This window comes from Amphiprion ocellaris, chromosome 10 (assembly GCF_022539595.1).
Source record: "Amphiprion ocellaris isolate individual 3 ecotype Okinawa chromosome 10, ASM2253959v1, whole genome shotgun sequence".
NCBI lineage: Eukaryota > Metazoa > Chordata > Actinopteri > Pomacentridae > Amphiprion > Amphiprion ocellaris.
This window is the reverse complement of record NC_072775.1, coordinates 22,854,508-22,872,859: the sequence shown is the minus strand read 5'-3', so window position 1 is coordinate 22,872,859 and position 18,352 is coordinate 22,854,508. Positions and strand designations below refer to the sequence as shown.

Below are 18,352 nucleotides of genomic sequence, written 5' to 3'. Positions count from 1 at the left end.
TTAGAGGAATCCATTAACCCAGACAGATCTCAGCCTAAAAATCAGACCTGAATACAATGAGGGATTAAAAGCACACACTCACAAATGTGATCATGCACACACGTCCTCACAGCAGTTGGCCACTGTAAACAGCAAATGTACTCACGTGTTGTTGATAATCTGAAAGCGATCCCCTTTTTTGAATGACAGATCGTCTGATGTCCTCGCTTCATAGTCGTACAGCGCTACAAAAAATGTTACGCCACCTAGAAGCAAGAGAAACTGAGCATTAGGCGTGCATCTACAATAAGGACCTCAGAAAGCTAGCTGATTCCTACAATGAAGTTGTTTCTTTTATCTGGAAATGCAGAAAGCAGCACCTACTGTATTCAACCTTCAAATGAGGGCAACAAAATGCGTAATGTGAATACGTTTCTTTTTACCTTTTTTTTTTTACTTTATTCAAGAACTCCCCGAGTCTTATCTTAGTGGAAAGATAAACAATGATTCTAATATCCCAGAACTACTTTCAGTAATAATATCCCACGTCTTGTGTCTCAGAGCCATTTCTAAAAATACAACCAGCTCTCTCAACTTTTGATTTATCTTTAACCCTGTAAAACCCAGATATAGAAAAAAACGAGCAAAAACTAATATATATACAGTCAAGCCCGAAATTATTCATACCCATAGCAAATTCTGACTTACTAAGTTACTTTTAAACATAAATAAAAGCTGAGAATTTTTTTTTCTACAATATTTTTTTCTAATATGTATATATACACTACCAGTCACAAGTTTGAACACACTTTCTCATTCAGTGCTTTTTATTTATTTGTATTATTTTTAAAATTATAGATTAATGCTGAAGATTAAAACTTTTTTGTTTACAACAAAATTCCATATGCATTCTTTTATAGTTTTGATGTCTTCAGTATTAATCTATGATGTATAAAATAATGACGTAAAAGATAAGATAAGATAAAGATAAAGTTCTTTATTTCTCCCCACTCCAGGGGAAATTTACATTGTTACAGCAGCTTTATTTACAATATATACAAGGGTGGCAAAATTTTTTAACAGAAAAAATAAAAATAAAAATAAAGTTTAAAAGTGCAGAGATGTGCAGTGCAAGAATGTCAGTGCAAATTTTATGGTTTGGGGTGGTAATGATGTAGTCCAGTTTATGTTAACATCAGCCAGTGATGCTGATGTTGTAAAGTCTTATAGCAGATGGGATGAAGGACCTGCGATAGCGCTCTTTCTTGCAGGGTGGATGTCTCAGTCTGCTGCTGAAGGAGCTGCTTAAAGACCCCACAGTGTCATGCAGTGGGTGAGAGGGATTGTCCATGATGGATGTGAGCTTTGACAACATCCTCCTCTCACCCACCTCCTCTATGGAGTCCAGGGAACAGTCCAGGACAGAACCAGCCCTCCTGACCAGTCTGTTTAGTCTCTTTCTGTCCCTTTCAGTGCTCCCTGCTCCCCAGCAGACCACTGCATAGAAGATAGCAGACGCTACCACAGAGTCGTAGAATGTCCTAAGCAGAGTCCTGCACACTCCAAAGGACCTCAGTCTCCTCAACCAAAAACCATCGAATGAGAAGTTGTCCAAACTTTCGACTGGTAGTGTATGTATATAAAATCAACAAAACCCAAATATAGAAAAAAAGAGCAAAAATTAATAAAATTTATTTAAAAAAAATAAAACTGATGTATTTTTGCAACAGTGGGTTTTTACAGGGAACTCAACAGGGAAACCCTCCACAGTTCCCAAACCCAGTGCTACCACATCAGATCAAACTGATGTAATTTCATCTTTTAGACATACTGGAAACAAGTGACAAGTGACAGAGAGCAGAGAGGCAACAGGACTCTGATACGTTTATCTTGTGAAGGAAATGACAGGGCAGGATTAGATGTACAGCAGCCCCTCCGGCCACATTTCCCTCCCTCAGAGAGCTAGTCGGAGGCTGAGAGCATCCATGATGATCCTCATGTCACTAAAAATCATTTTCATTACCAACGCTTCCTTAATCATGAAATCATTCCAAGTCAAACTATTGTCGGAAATAAAAAACTTTCAATGTGCGCGACTAAAGCAACTGAATTCAGTAACGTAATTAGGCTTTTTTTGTTGTTGTTGCCTCAGGAAAGGCCATGCCTGCTGCACTACTTCCCATAATATGGACCTATTTTGAGTTTCTGTTCATGCTTGATGTTTTGACCGACTCGTTTCAAATGTCCAATTTGCATAACATCTGCTGCTCATTACGTCCTCTCCATAACAAATGTTCAGCTGAGTTTATTCTGAAGCTGTACACCGGCAGAACAAAGGTCAGCACATGGCAGAGGAAAATGTTTCCGAAATATCAGGTTGTATTTGGGTTTGTCAATTAGTAAAGTACATTTATAGTTTTCATTCTGGGTTTAACTGGGTGTTTTGTGCTCCTCTCATATTTTAATTTACTGTGGGTCATTTTTACTGCCACATAAAGTCCTGCGCCTTTATGAAAACTGCACACAAGTAAAGTTATTCCAAAAATTGTAGAATGGCATAAAGCATAAAAAAGATAACTGATAATTTATTTTTCAAAACTTTAAAAAGTGGACTTAACATGTGTACTGTGTTTTCAAGTGTTACCAATGTTGGGATGTGGATACTCGATATACTATTTACTACTGATATAAATACTACAATTTTATTCTTTACAATTTTGTTTATTATTTGCTCTGTGTAAACACATCCTACAGCTCAGCCTTAAAGTCCCTGAATTTTTGTTGAGTCACTGTTAGTAACAGCTGAAGAGGAGAGTTTTTTGATTGTTTACATACAGTGCATCCGGAAAGTATTCATAGGATTCACTTCTTCCAATTTTTTTTTAATGTTACACCCTTATTCCAAAATGGATTAAATTAATTTTTCCCCTCAAAATTCTACACACAACACCCCATAATGACAGCGGGAAAAAAGTTTTTTTTTTGAAACTGTTGCAAATTTATTAACAATGAAAAAACTGAAAAAAATCACATGTACATAAGTATTCACAGCCTTTGCTCAATACTTTGTCGATGCACCTATGGCAGCAATTACAGCCTCAAGTCGTTTTGAATATGATGCCACAAGCTTTGCACACCTATCTCTGGCCAGTTTCACCCATTCCTCTTTGCAGTACCTCTCAAGCTCCATCAGGTTGGATGGAAAGCGTCGGTGCACAGCCATTTTCAGATCTCTCCAGAGATGTTCAATTGGATTCAGGTCTGGGTTCTGGCTGGGCCACTCGAGGACATTCACTGAGTTGTTCTGAAGCCACTCCTTCGATATCTTGGCTGTGTGCTGAGGGTCACTGTCCTGCTGAAAGATGAACCGTCCCCCAGTCTGAGGTGAAGAGCGCTCTGGAGCAGGTTTTAATCCAGGATGTCTCTGTGCATTGCTGCATTCATGGCTTCCGTCTGGCCACTCTACCATACAGGCCTGATTGGTGGATTGCTGCAGAGATGGTTGTCCTTCTGGAAGGTTCTCCCCTCTCCACAGAGGAACGCTGGAGCTCTGACAGAGTGACCATCGGGTTATTGGTCACCTCCCTGACTAAAACCCTTCTCCCCCGACCCCTCAGCTTAGATGGCCGGTCAGCTCTAGGAAGAGTCCTGGTGGTTCCAAACTTCTTCCACTTACAGATGATGGGGTCACTGTGCTCATTGGAACCTTCAAAGCAGCAGAAATTTTTCTGTAACATTCCCCAGCCTTGTGCCTCGAGACAATCCTGTCTCAGAGGTCTACAATTCCTTTGTCTTCATGCTTGGTTTGTGCTTTGACATGCACTGTCAACTGTGGGACCTTATATAGACAGGTGTGTGCCTTTCCAAATCATGTCCAATCAACTGAATTTACCACAGGTGGACTCCAATTAAGCTGCTGAAACATCTCAAGGATGATCAGTGGAAACAGAATGAACCTGAGCTCAATTTTGAGCTTCACAGCAAAGGCTGTGAACACTTATATACATGTGATTTCTCAGGCTTTTCATTCTTAATAAATTTGCAACAATTTCAAAAAACATTTTTTTACATTGTCATTATGGGGTGTTGTGTGTGAAATTTTGAGGAAAAAAATGGATTTAATCCATTTTGGAATAAGGCTGTAACATAAAATAATGTGGAAAAAGTGAAGCGCTGTGAATACTTTCCGGGTGTACTGTAATCTGGTTTGTCCACACGGTTTATTTTTGGCAAATGTTTAATTAAGATATGTAGAATAAAGGGATTTTGAAAAAATATCTCGATTTCAAGCTTAGATTGGTTCATTTTCCTCATAAGACAAAAACTCACAAATACAAAGTACAAGGATTGTCCATTAAACTGAACTGCTCCTTCTTAAAATGAGTCCCAGTTTCTTGCTAGAATAAACAATTTCTGTAACTACAAGGCTTTAAAGACAAACACAAAAACCGTCACCTTTTGCATAATACAGTATGAAACCCTTCAAATGTAATTAACTTCTACATTCAGCTGACAGACAGAAAACTAAATTCCTTCTTGTGTCGTCTGTTACTCACAAAGCTTTAAACTCTGCACTGGGAAGTCAGAAATCCAGTGTTAAGGCATCTATTTTATCAATTAATATACATTATTTAGTCTAAAATGCCAATCTGAAGTTTTCAGGGCCCAAAGTGACCCGCAAACTCATTTCCAAGTTAGATTATCAGTTTAAAACTAAAAGACAAACCTGAGAAATACAGCAAATTATAACATCTGATGAAGTAAAATGAGATAAGTTTGGCAATCTGCTTGATAAATCAGTAAAACTATCCAAAGTATCTGATTAGAAGTCTCTCTAAATGTTTCTGGGTCGAATTTGGAACAGACAATGTCATTATTACTGATTAAAAAAAAAAAAAAAACAAGGAAGAATCATCAGATTTTCAGATTAGTCTGACTATCATTTTGGTGATTTCTTTAAACATAATATGACTTTAATATCCTCCTGTGGGTTTTGGCTTTCAGTGGGTTAAATCCATAAACTGACCTGTGATGACACTGGGGAAGGGACTGCTCACAGCCACGGAGGTGAAGGAGGCTCCGCCAAAAGGCGTCATGGCTGAAGACGCCCCACCAAAGGGTGTGAGGGATGCAGCATGACTGTTGTAGCTGTTGTTGTGTGTCTTCATAGCAGGTGAATGACCCATCAGGGTGGGGTCGGGTCCGTAGTGGCCGTGGTGGGCACTGATAGGCGTGGTATTGGAGTTGTCGGGCCGGTACTTCTGCACCGGGTCCTTACCCTCTTTACTCCTGACGCAACCCATCGTCAAGCCTGCAGAGAAGAGGAGGAGGAGAGGAGGAAGCTTTGAGGATCAAATTACAGGATGAGGTTGCATTTGCACTGATTGAGCTGATGTAGTCTCTATTGTCAGAATGGGGAAACAATGAGGTGCTCAGTGTGAAAGCAACAGACGTGACACTGACTTATCGATGGACAGAAAAGCTGGCTTTGACTTTGCACTGAAAACAGTTCAAATGACAATATGACTCATCATGAGGCTGAATGTCAACTTCCATTTATCCATTATCTATACACTGCTTAATCCTCATTAGGGTCATGAGGGGCTGGAGTCTGTCTGACTTAGGATAAAGGCAGGGGACATCCTGGACAGGTCACCAGTCTATCACAGGGCTACATATAGAGACAAACAATAACACTCACATTCACACCTACAGACAATTTAGAATCACCAATTAACCTCAGCATATTTTTGGACTGTGGGAGGAAGCCGTAGTACCCAGAGAAAACCTACGCATGCACAGGGAGAACATGCAAACTCCATGCAGAAAGATCCCATGAACCTTCTAGCTGCAAGGCAAAACTCTGAATGTCAACTTGAATGTCATAAATGGAGAGAAACAAATATATTGTTCAGACTAGCCTGAAGCACTTTGGAGAATTTTAGCATAACTGTACTATCCAAAGACTGCAAGCTAACCAGTGACCTCAGATGACTTCACACATCCCAACAAAAGTCTGTCAACCTAGTACAGCTCGAACCTGCTGCAGCCTACGGCTAACTCTCCCCAGCGATCACACTACACTAACAGATTTGAAAAGGGGAAAAAGCCCTTTGGCATTGAGAGCTGGTGCTCTTTCTGAGCTTACTGATACATGAAACCCTGTATGTGAGCATAAGTGTGTGCACTTCCTGTACTTTGAGGACAGAGAGTAAATGACTTCACATAAAAAGACAAGCAAAAGTCACTTTTAGCCCATGTTTTAAGTTTTAATTCATAGGATCCACATGGTGCAGTTTGTCATCGGGCCAAATCCACAGATGTCTGCGTGATGCCCAAAATTTAAGACTGCACCGTCTGTCCACAAAAGCGTGCTGCCTTCACATGCACCGCAGGAGAAAACTGGACATTTGTTTCATGCACCATATGTATGTCGTGATAATGTGGAACATGTCTGCATATGCCTTCAACTGAATGTAGGACGTATAAATGCATGCCAGTTTGCTATCCAAGTGCAGTCTGCCTCATGAACATCCAGTATTGGACTAATGCATTCAGTTTGAGTGTATGAGTTTGTGTGTTGTCATGAGCTGACAGCTTCCTCTACAGAGCCTGCTCTGTTTACTCGTTTTCTCTCACCTTTGGCCTCTTTGTCAAATTATCTGTGCGCGCTCTGTTCATGTGTGTGCCCAGCAAATAAAACAAGCTGCCACTGCACAACTGACGAACACTCCACTCCATGACTACTCCACGTTCAGTGACTCATAGCCTGGCATTTGTAAAATGTTAGTTTCAAGTGTGTGTCAGTGACAGGTCACAGTGGTATTTGTAAGAGAATAACAGAGGTGTGTGCAGCAGAGGACATCTTTAATGCTCCAGTGACGTACACTCGCAATGCTTAAAATTAAATCAACTTAAAAAAAAGTGTAGAAAAGGGGTATCAGCTACAGCTTCAAATTAACTACTAACGCATCCAAATATATTTTCTTGCTAGGCTTACTCTTAATTTTACACTACCATTCAAAAGTTTGGGGTCACCCAGACAATTTCACATTTTTCATGAAAACTCACACATTTATTCATGTGCTAACATAATTGCACAAGGGTTTTCTAATCATCAATTAGCCTTTCAACACCATTAGCTAACACAATGTAGCATTAGAACACAGGAGTGATGGTTGCTGGAAATGTTCCTCTGTACCTCTATGTAGATATTCCATTAAAAATCAGCTGCTAGAATAGTCATTTACCACATTGACAATGTCTAGACTGGATTTCTGATTAATTTAATGTTATCTTCATTGAAAAAAAATGCTTTTCTTTTAAAAATGAGGACATTTCTGAGTGACCCCAAACTTTTCAACGGTAGTATGTGTGTAAAAAAAAAAAAGACAATATTTCAGCAAAGTTTTAACACAGTCTAATAAATCGTGATATTGTAGATATTGGTCTTATTTGTAACCCACATTTAATTATTTTAAAGTATTTCTGCATCTTTTGTCCTCACCATCATGCTTTATTTTATCACATGGGTGAACTTCATGATTAGTATATGAGCAGCTATTCCTGCTATATGTGCCACAAGCAACACTTGGAGTTTATTTCACAACGAGTGTGATTAAAAGAAAACCATTACATTAAAATAATCAGTCTAAATCATGCACATTGGTCAGCTAATTAGTCCGCTCAGACAAATTATGGCCTTTTCTGAGTCCAGACATCCTCCCATGACTGTTGGCACAGCACGACAACAACTAGCAGCGGGTGACAACAGCATGCGAGCTGTGTGGGCATGGCAGCACTACTTGTCCTGCCAGTTCAGTAAAGTTGGTTAGTATGCAATGAAACATGTCTGCAGTTTGGAAAAAATGAATTCACTATGGTTCCTGATAAGAGCAAAGAAATAAAACCATAAATGTAGTCGGTATAAAAGCCTATTTTTATCGACCGATGACACATCTGAGTTCTGTCCTTGTGTACAGAGTGCAATACTAAAATATAGCTATATATTTAGGCCAGTGTTTGTCAGTGAAGCATGAAATAACTTTCATAATACACATACACTACTGTTAAAAAGTTTGCGGTCACTTAGAAATGCCCTCATTTTTGAATGAAAAACAGCTTATTTTTAATGAAGATAACATTAAATGAATCAGAAATACAGTCTCGATATTGTTAATGTGGTAAATGAGTTGGAAACAGCAGATTTTTAAATAGAATATCTCCATAGGGGTACAGAGGAACATTTCCAGCAACCATCACTCCTGTGTTCTAATGCTACATTGTGTTAGCTAATGGTGTTGAAAGGCTAATTGATGATTAGAAAACCCTTCTGCAGTTATGTTAGCGCATAATAAAAGTGTGAGTTTTCATGGAAAACATGAAATTGTGTGGGTGACCTCAAATTTTTCAACGGTAGTGTAACTGTCCTCCTGGGTCACCATGAAATAACTGTTAGTTGCAGCTCTTCCTCAGTAATCTGAAACTAAAACATAGAAAACTGGGAATAAACCTCTAAAACTCATATTATAACACAAGCCAGAGCAGAAACCAACATAAGCATGACCGCCATGTTTGACCTTATACTCTCACACATACTCAAAACACTTACTGTCCAACCTTAAGTAAATACTCCTGGCTGGGGCAGATACACCTATGAAACGTACAGAGATTCTCTCCAAAAGCCATCGATCTGACTGAGAATTGTATTAAGTGTAGGTGAAATCACTGTTTTTGGATGAAGCTATCTGGGCCAACAGTTAGAGGGATGAAGATCAAAGCACAGTTTGGATTAAAACATTTAGTCAGTAGTTTTACTTTTTGTTCTTTTTGTTAAGGAGACCCTTGATTTTTTTCCCCAAAGTCAACACTATATTATGAACTCTGTTTTCTTTAATGATTGACTTGTTACCAGCTCCTAAATTGGTCATAAACAGATCACAACATTTAGTGAAACCATATGATCTGGTGTGTCAAACTGGTTCAGCGACCACAAGTTTCACTTTGCATCCCTAGAAGTGGCCTGGAGCAAAATCTAAAATGAATGAGGCATCATGTCAAAAACATCAAACAGCTCATTCTGAAAGGACACCATGAGAGCATAAGAAAAATGTTTAGGAACTGGGACTGACATTGTGCTACTGTCCATCCCAATAGCTATCTTTATTTATTATTATCATCAAGTACCTCAATTCATGTTGTTTTTGGGGGAAAAAAAGACAAAAAAAAAAACATTGCATAGAACCGTATGTCCTGTCCAAGATGTTAATCTCCAACTGGGAAATGTGCTGACAAAAACAGTAAAGCTCACCTCTCCCTTTCCCTGTTAAGTACCACAGAAGAAAGAAAGGCTTTGGGTTTCCTCTTTTGTCTGCCCCATCTACCTTTTGTTATGTTCAACGAGGAAGTATCTTGTGGTGCTCCCCCACAGAACACATCACCCTCACAATCCCGACAACCACACAACCCCATACACATGCATACACTGAGCAGCACACATGCTAATTGGGACAGAGACACATTGTTCTTACAGAGGAACCCAAAAGTCCAGCAATCAATCACAATAAAATATTCAAAACAGCCACATGGCTCCATATACAGGCAGAAATTTACAAGCACAGCTGTTATGAGGGGACAGTTTTATCACTACAGCACCATAAATAAGACCATTTTACTATACATCATATGCAGTGTTGTGAAGAAAAGTATGATAATGTTTGTGGCAAAGACAGAGATCACCGCCAATGTTTGTAAGAGTGTGACAAATCCACAAAAATGTGATGACAGCTAGAATTGACTTCCCAGCGAATCACTTTACAGGCAGATTATTGTACAATCCCTCTGATGGCTCCCTAAATGAAGCTGTTCCAAACACAATGAGATTAGCTGAAATGAATGTGCCATTCTTCTGGTGGCTCCAAGGGAGCTCAGTAAATAGTGCCTCCAGCTCATACAGGGATGTGGGTCATGGATCCGACTTTAATGCATTTCTGGAAATGGCATCCTAACATTCTGCTGTTGTCCTGTGAAAAGCATGCATCTTTAACACCTTGACTTTTGATGACTAGAGTTTCTTTTACTCGGTGTTGCGGCAAAGCATTTTTCTAATAATCCACTGGGTTTTTAAATGACCTATTAAGGTTAAGAAATAGAATGATCTTCTCAACCCATAAAAGAAGTCTAATTCCCCAAGTTCTAAATTTAGACTACAGCCAAACATCCATCCATTCTGTTTTCAAATACTACTTCCTGTGGAGCTTTGTGCTTTTAGACACTGTGATCTGTAATTTGTAGTGTACAAATGTTAAACTGAGGCATAATATTGTCGAAATTGCACTTTTTTTCTTAAACAAATTCAGGTAAAAGTTGGTTCATTATATGTAAACATTTTCAGAATGTACCTTTTTTGCACTAAAATAAAGGGAAATATTTGGAGCTGTGGTTATTTATAGGTAATTATGCTGTGATTTTACTGGTCTGGCCGACAAGAGATTAAACTGGGCTGAATGTGGCCCCTGAACTAAAATGAGTTTGACACTCCAAAACGGTCAGAGCTGCTGCCTCAATGGGTGCTGGAAAGTGGGATGTTCGAGTCTAATCTGAGCCCCTGAACGCAGCATGATTCCTCCTGAACAATAACTGAAATATTAATATAATCACAAAATGGCCAGGTACAATATCCAATTTGTACGAGCTGCAATTGTTTTTCTTAGAGGCAAAGTTTGTCCCAACAAACCAATATAATGAAGCATTGTGGTTCTACAGAGATAAGGAAACGTGCTTATTTGGTCCTGAACAGAGCAAAAATAACAATCATTTTTAGATATTTTTTTCGATGCTAAAGAAATTAACACTCGAGTGTGAAAAGTTTTGCAAAATTTGGGATAGTTTTTTTTTCATAATTTTGCTGTTTTCATTAAATTTTCCAATTGTGATACTTCAGTTAGATACAGTGCTGTGAAATGAAGAAGTATTTGCCCCCTTCTCAAATTCTTATTTTTTGCATATTTCCCCCACTTTGATGTTTAAGATCATCAAACGAAATGTAAATATCAGGCAAAGATAACCCAAGTAAACACAAAATGCAGTTTTAAAATGATGATTTTATTTATTAAGGAAAAAAACTATTCAAAGCTATCTGACCATTTGTGAAAAAGTAATTGCCCCCTAAACCTAATAACAGGTTGGGCCACCCTCAACAGCAACAACGGAAATCAAGCGTTTTCTATAACTGGCAACGAGTCTTTCACATCTCTGTGAAGATATTTTGGCCCACTCTTTGTAGCAGAATTGTTTTAATTCAACAACACTGGAGGGTTTTCGCGCATGAAAGGCCTTTTTAAGGTCATGTCACAGCATTTCAATCAGGTCCAAGTCCAGACTTTGACTAGGCCACTCCAAAACCTTCATTTTGTTTGTTTTTTTTAAGGCATTCAGAAGTCAACTTGCTGAGTGTGTTTTGGATCGTTGTCCTGCTGCAGAACCCAAGTGTGCTTCAGCTTGAGGTCACAAACTGATGGCCAAACATTCTCCTTCAGGATTTTCCGGTAGAGAGCAGAATTCATGGTTCCATCAATCACAGCAAGTCGTCCAGGTCCTGAAGCAGCAAAGCAGCCCCAGACCATCACACTACCACCACCATGTTTGGCTGTTGAAGTGATGTTCTTTTTCTGAAATGCTGTGTTACTTTTACGCCAGATGTAATGCGACACACACCTTCCAAAAATTTCAACTTTTGTCTCGTCAGTCGATAGAATATTCTCCCAAAAGTCTTGGGGATCATTCAGATGTTTGTTTACAAAAGTAAGATGAGCCTTTATGTTCTTTTCAGTGTCAGCAGTGGTTTTCTCCTTGGAACTCTGTCATGGATGCCATTTTTGTCCAGTCTCTTCCTTAATGTTGAGTCATGAACACTGACCTTAACTGAGGCAAAGGAGGCCTGCAGTTCTTTAGATGTTGTCCTGGATTCCTTTGTGACCTCCTGGATGAGTCGTCGCTGTGCTCTTGAGGTAATTTTGGTTGACCAGCCACTCTTGGGAAGGTTCACCACTGTTCTGTGTTCTCTCCATTTGTGGATGATGGCTCTCACCGTGGTTCTCTGGAGTCCTAAAGCTTTAGAAATGGCTTTGTAATCATTTCCAGACTGATAGATGTCAATTACTTTATTTCTTTTCTGTTCTTGAATTTCTTTGGATGGCAGCATTCTCTTGCAGCTATTTGAGATCTTTTGGCCAACTTCATTTTGTCAGACAGGTTCAATTTAAGTGATTTCTTGATGGAACAGATCTGGACGTAATCAGGCTTGGGTGTATAATTTAAAACATTAAATAATCATCTAAAAACTGTATTTTGTGTTTATTTTGGTTATTTTTGTCTAATATTTAAATTTGTTTGATGGTCAAACATTTAAGCAGGGGAAATATTTTAAAAAATAAGAATTCAAGAAGGGGGCAGATACTTTTTCACGGCACTATGTATATTCTGGAAACACAGTGACTTTTCACTTATTTTACCTTAGACCTCAAAAAGCCTTCAGGATACTTAAACAGTTTCTGATACGTTGGATTTCAGGAAAACTGCACTGCTTTTTAACTCATTTCAGATCACTCAGGCATTTCACACACCAAACTATCAATAGAACAATTGTGAAACTGTAATCGTCACACATATTTTAAAGATTTCAACGGGCACTGCATTGAGTATTCCACACATATTTATGAGTAACTTTACTCCCAGGCATCTCATTCAAGAGCACACAAAAGACAGTGGTATGTACTCAAACAAATGCTGGAGCCGGACCCCATCCAAGGACATGTGACATGTGAGGCTGAGTGCCAGACTGCCAGTGATGCCGTGTCAGATTAAGGAGACACAGGCTGCTGCTTCCCACAGGGCCCAGCACAACTACGCTGCAGCGTTACAGGCAGGAAGCTTTTTCTGTAGCGGTCATGCAGCAACGTTCCAGAGAACAAACTTCCAGTACTACATGTTGTCAGTCCAAACCATTAGCCTTACGTTTTTAATACAAGGAAGAGTCAACAGACTATCTCAGATTTGTATAGCACAGTTACTGTAATCAAGAGCTTTACAGTAGAATACGAAGAACCATCAAGCCCTCTTAGAACAAGATGTGGGGAACGAAATGGGTCAAATTAAGGACTTTCAAGGGGGATAGTTGGAGTAAGACAGTAAGTTTAGAAAATGAGCCAGCCAGTGATAAAAGAAATTTTAATCACACAAATTCTGGTTGGGTGGAGCTCTGACAGCTAAGACAGTATAAATGGGAAGTATGCGTGCAATGCACTCAGCGAGATGATGCATGACGCAGCTAATTACTCAGATAAGATTTAACCCTGGAGGGGCCCTTTGACTCTTGGGCTGCTGACTTGTGTAACCTTTACAGTCACTCTGAACAAATACATGACAGAAACATGCAGACACCCTAAAGACACACAGCATATAAACCGAAGGCTTTTTTTTTTCTGGGAGCAAGACTGTATGTTAATAAATTAGTGAATAGGAATGGGCATTAAACTTCCATGTTGGGATTTTACTGACCAGAGTATGGCTGTTAGAGTAACAAAAATGGTCCAGTACTGAAAGCTTCCTTATTGTTCACCTGGTCTTTAATCAGTTATTGTTTTTGACATTTTTTACTCCACCAAGGAACGTGGCGGGTTATGTGACAATCGGCGTACGTTTGTCTGTCTGTTAGCAACATAACTCAAAAACGGACTAAAGGATTTGGATGAAAGTTTCAGGGGAGGTCACAAATGACACAAGGACCAAGTGATGGGATTTTGGCAGTGATGCAGCTTATAGTCTGGATTCACAGATTTGTTAAAGATTTCTGTATCACTGCGAGATAGCAGCACAACATCATTGTGAGTACAACTGAACACTACATCAGCCGCCTGCTGATGACCACACGATTGTGATCCTATTACAAATCTACCACTGCGGATCACAAATTTTTTAAAGATCTCATCCATCAGAAATTATACGACGACTGAGCAGCCTTGACATTCAATGAAGTGTCTGGCCGGTCAAATACAGTGTCTACAGAAAGTATTCACCCACCTTGGAGAAAATCAGTTTTTACTTTGACATTAAAGAGTCTTTTCGTAAAATAATTAGAAAGATGGAAAAACATTCAAGGACTTTTTACAGGCACTGTACATGCTAGTAGATATTTCTAGTCATTCACATCTGTTTCTACTAACCCTAACTGCTTGCTTTTTGAGTTGAAAGACAAAACAATGGTAGGGTTTTTTTTGCATATGAAGCCTTGATTATACTTCCTTCCAAATGCACATTCGGACATCTGTGAACTCCTTGAATGCATACTTGTTGTCATTATACTGCTTTCTCATTAACTTGGGATCTACTCGGATGATTCTGCACTCCAAACACATGCACACAACTGCCCCCGTGGCGTAGACACAAATTATGGGGTGGCACACTGACATGCACAGATGGGACATTTGTTATATAAACACACTACCATTCAAAAGTTTGGGATCACTTAGAAATGTCTTAATTTTTGAAAGAAAAACTGTTTTTCAATGAAAGTAACATTAAATTAACCAGAAATACAGTCTAGACGTTGTTAATCTGGTAAATGACTATTCTAGCTGGAAACGGCTGATTTTTAATGGAATATCTCCATAGGGGTACAGAGGAACATTTCCAGCAACCATCACTCCTGTGTTCTAATGCTACATTGTGTTAGCTAATGGTGTTGAAAGGCTAATTGATGATTAGAAAACCCTTGTGCAATTATGTTAGCACATGAATAAAAGTGTGAGTTTTCATGGAAAACATGAAATTGCCTGAGTGACCTCAAACGTTTGAATGGTAGTGTATGTCCAGCATCCACACTACTCTAGCATTTTAGAACCTCTACACTGCTGCTGATCCTGTTGTTTAGAAACAGACAACTTTTGGAAACAATGCTACGGACACCCATGTTAGCTATGTGACTGTGTCTTATCAGTCGCTACGTGTCCTTCCTTGACTGGTCACGCCCATATCACGCTGGCCTTTTCTGGACCTGCCAGTGGTTTTAATGTTGCGAATAAAAACATGATTATACTATAGATCTCAGAATAGGTGATGAAAAATTACCCATGTATTGCATGAGGGCTACCATATTTTTAAAAATGTTTTTCAGTCTACAGTGGGAGGTACCGCAACTAAGCAGCAAATCATTTCACCTGAGAAGGTGAAATCAGCAAACGTTTGGCATTTGACGTCATAAACTCCTTAATCGCTACTATCGATCTGTGCAGTGCTGCTGATTTGTCTTTCCCTGATGCTTTCAGCGCTACAACATAGATCACCGGGTCGCCATTGATAATACTTTGTGTGCAAAGTTTTTCACATGGTTCTGGTAGCACTAAGTGTACAACCAGTCTGCTCAAGTTATTAAAGATAAACCCAGTGCGTGAGCCTGAAAGCTGAGTTCACTGACTTGCAAAGCAACAGTGGCCACAATCACAGAAAGATGAGAAGGTACCAGAGGCTGCAAACCATTACTGAAGCATAACGCAGTAATCGGCCTGGCACACTCTCAGAGGCGCAGCTCGGTCTTATCTTCGGGGCAGCCTGCCATCCCTGCCAATCACAGTGAGTGCAGGGGACCAGTGGGGGGGAGAGAGAGGAACTTCCTTCCGAATCCATTCATGCCATTGAGGCCACCTGCTGTGCCTGTCAAAGGCTTGAGTGAGGCTGGGAGAGAGAAAAAGCCATCTTCAAGCTCTAAAAAAAAGAAGAAAAAGAGAAGAGCTCTTCTTGTTCCCTGTGCCTACACTGCTGAGTGTGGAGATCTGAAATGTGATCAGCAAAAACCCAAACGTGCTCAGTTTGCCAACATTGTGACTTCGGCCTTTCCACTCGTGGAACAAGAGACTGGAGGCTTCTAGCCGGCGGACTATAACGATAACGTGGAGCCTCACTGGTGCCATGAGGACACTGGAGGAGAATGTGAGGATCCTCCAGTTAAATTCAAGGCCCTGAACCCCAGCCAGCACCACCTGTTAGCGCTTCTCAATCCTCTGCCAACAGCCCTCTGCACTCCAGCTGTGTCTGTGTATGTCCGTGTGTCTGTGTCTGTGTGTGTGTGTGTGTGTGTGTGTGTGTGTGTGTGTGTGTGTGTGTGTGTGTGTGTGTGTGTGTGAGAAGGAGACACAACTGTCCAGCCAACTGGGGTTGTACTAACAGAGGGATTACGGTGGAGGAGGATTACAGTGGCACCGGCGTATATAAGCAAACCATCAGACACATGCAGTCAGTAAATAATTGACACAGACACAGAACACTACAGCAGCATGTGTGGATTTCACAACTTTGCACACACACATTATCAAAGTGTGTAAATCTGGAGTCGCACTACTACAGTAAATGCATGCAGGAGCAGAGCTGGAAACCACTGCAAAAAAAAAGGTTAAATTACACGTTGTTATTTTGTTGGAGAGCGTTTTGCATTAAGGGCCTGTTCCAGCTGAGGCCTGCAGCAGCTGATGGTGGGTGAGAGCACAGATAGAGGCTGGGTGAGGCAGGGAGGAAAGGGGGGAGGTGGTTAAACTTTTATTATGTGGAACAAACGCTGACTTTAAATGGGACATTGCAAGCAACAGCAACAAAGATGTGTTTTGGTTAGTTATTCTTCTTTTTTTGCTGTTCTTAAGTGATTTTTTTTGGCATTTTGTTGGCTTTATTAGATAGGTTAGTAGAGAGCCAGACAGAAAAGTAGGGAGAAGAATGGGGAGGAAAACCTGCAGTAAAGGGCCGTGAGCTGGACTCGAACCCACGCCACTGCGTCGGGGACCGTAGCTCCTGTTTATGGGTCGCCAGCTCAAACAGTTAAACTACCTGGGCGCCGTTTTGGTTAGTTATTGTGTTTATTTAAAGCTTTAAAGTGTAACTGTGGCCATGCAGGCTTGTTGAGGACGCTCTGGGAGCCTTTCTTCATTGTTATCGAGTAGAAAGCAGAACATAAAGCTCCGTAAAGCTGCAATCGTGGATCAAGATCAACAATGAAACACACTTTGGTTACTGCGTAAAACACGGAGGGAACTCTCCTGCTGCTTTCCTCAACTTTCTCCAAGTGTCACAACAACCACCAGGCCCTGCTGCCTCCACTTCTGAACACATAATGGGACTTTTTCAAACGAGCGTTTCTTACCTTAAAAGCGACCTCAGCAGCGGTATACTTCGGCTACATGCGTCCTGTGATGATTTTTTTTTTCCCCCCCACGTTTTTAAATTTCCCGTCAACAAACCCGAGCAGTGGAAAGAGCCGACAGCAGCAGTGTAACGTGGAATCTCAGTGTTCCGTCTGTCCCATAACGATTAACTAGTTCAGCAGCCAAAGTCCTCCGCCGGGATCCTCGGTCTCCCTCCACACAGACACCTGACAAAGGAGGCGAAATATGGCGGAGGAGCCGCTCGGCAGAACACTGAAAATATCACAAATCACCGGCCGCTGTTAGGTCAGGGTTGCCCCGAAAGACGCACAACAATAGCCGGACTAGTACCGAGGAGCCGACGAGGCCAAAGGAGGAATCATGCTGCGTTCAGGGGCTCAGATTAGACTCGAACATCCCGCTTTCCGGCAGCAGCTCTGACCGTTTTTGTCCTCTTAAAGCAGGGGTGTCAAACTCATTTTAGTTCAGGGGCAATATATGGCCCAATTTAATCTCAAGTGACCAGTAAAATCACAGCATAGTAACCTATTAATAACCACAACTCCAAATATTTCCATTTGTTTTAGTGCAAAGAAGTACAATTGCATTTAAGGAACTGTCTTTTGACAAAACATTATGAACAACCTGAAATGTACAAGTATTTGGACCTACACTCTTCCATAAGTGGGTCAAAAATGACCTGTAAAAGAATTAGTGTTTTTTTATGCCATTGTTGTCATTTTAATTAAGAAATTTTAACAATATTATGCCTCAGTTTATCATTTACGCATTACAACTTACAGATCACAGTGTATCTACAAAGGCACAAAATATTTAGTCGCAGGTAGCTGGAACTGAACGATATAGTATTTTATTTTATGACCGAAACAACTTGTCAAGATGTAGAAATTATTTTAAATTTCTATTCATTTCCATATCTGTGTAGTAATCCTGACCTCCTAAATTGACACACTATTAAAGTAGAAGGTTCAGTTATCCCGCTGCCTTGAAAATGTAGAAAATGTATACATAAAAAATACTAAGACGTCTCAGTGCATGAACAATAAAGCTCCACCAAACCAAACTCTTTTGTACTGAAGCTGCTGACTGATCTTGTATTGCTCAGTGTTCAATGTCTTTAAATCCTGGGGGCCAGATTGGACCTTCTGGAGGGCTGGTTTTGTCCC

At 40.2% G+C, this 18,352-nt stretch overlaps 1 protein-coding gene across 1 annotated transcript in view; it reads right to left on the bottom strand.

Annotated features, from left to right (window-relative positions):
• yes1 (YES proto-oncogene 1, Src family tyrosine kinase) overlaps positions 1–17,552 on the bottom strand; it is a 40,117-nt gene extending 22,565 nt beyond the window's left edge. Inside the window, exons 1-3 of the mRNA XM_023265046.3 lie at positions 17,165–17,552; positions 5,006–5,290; positions 146–245 (exon numbers count right to left, since the gene is read on the bottom strand). Coding sequence (XP_023120814.1) covers positions 146–245; positions 5,006–5,282 — 377 coding nt within the window. The 5' untranslated portion in view covers positions 5,283–5,290; positions 17,165–17,552. The remainder of the gene's footprint in view (positions 1–145; positions 246–5,005; positions 5,291–17,164) is intronic.
• Between the last annotated feature and the right edge of the window lie 800 nt (positions 17,553–18,352).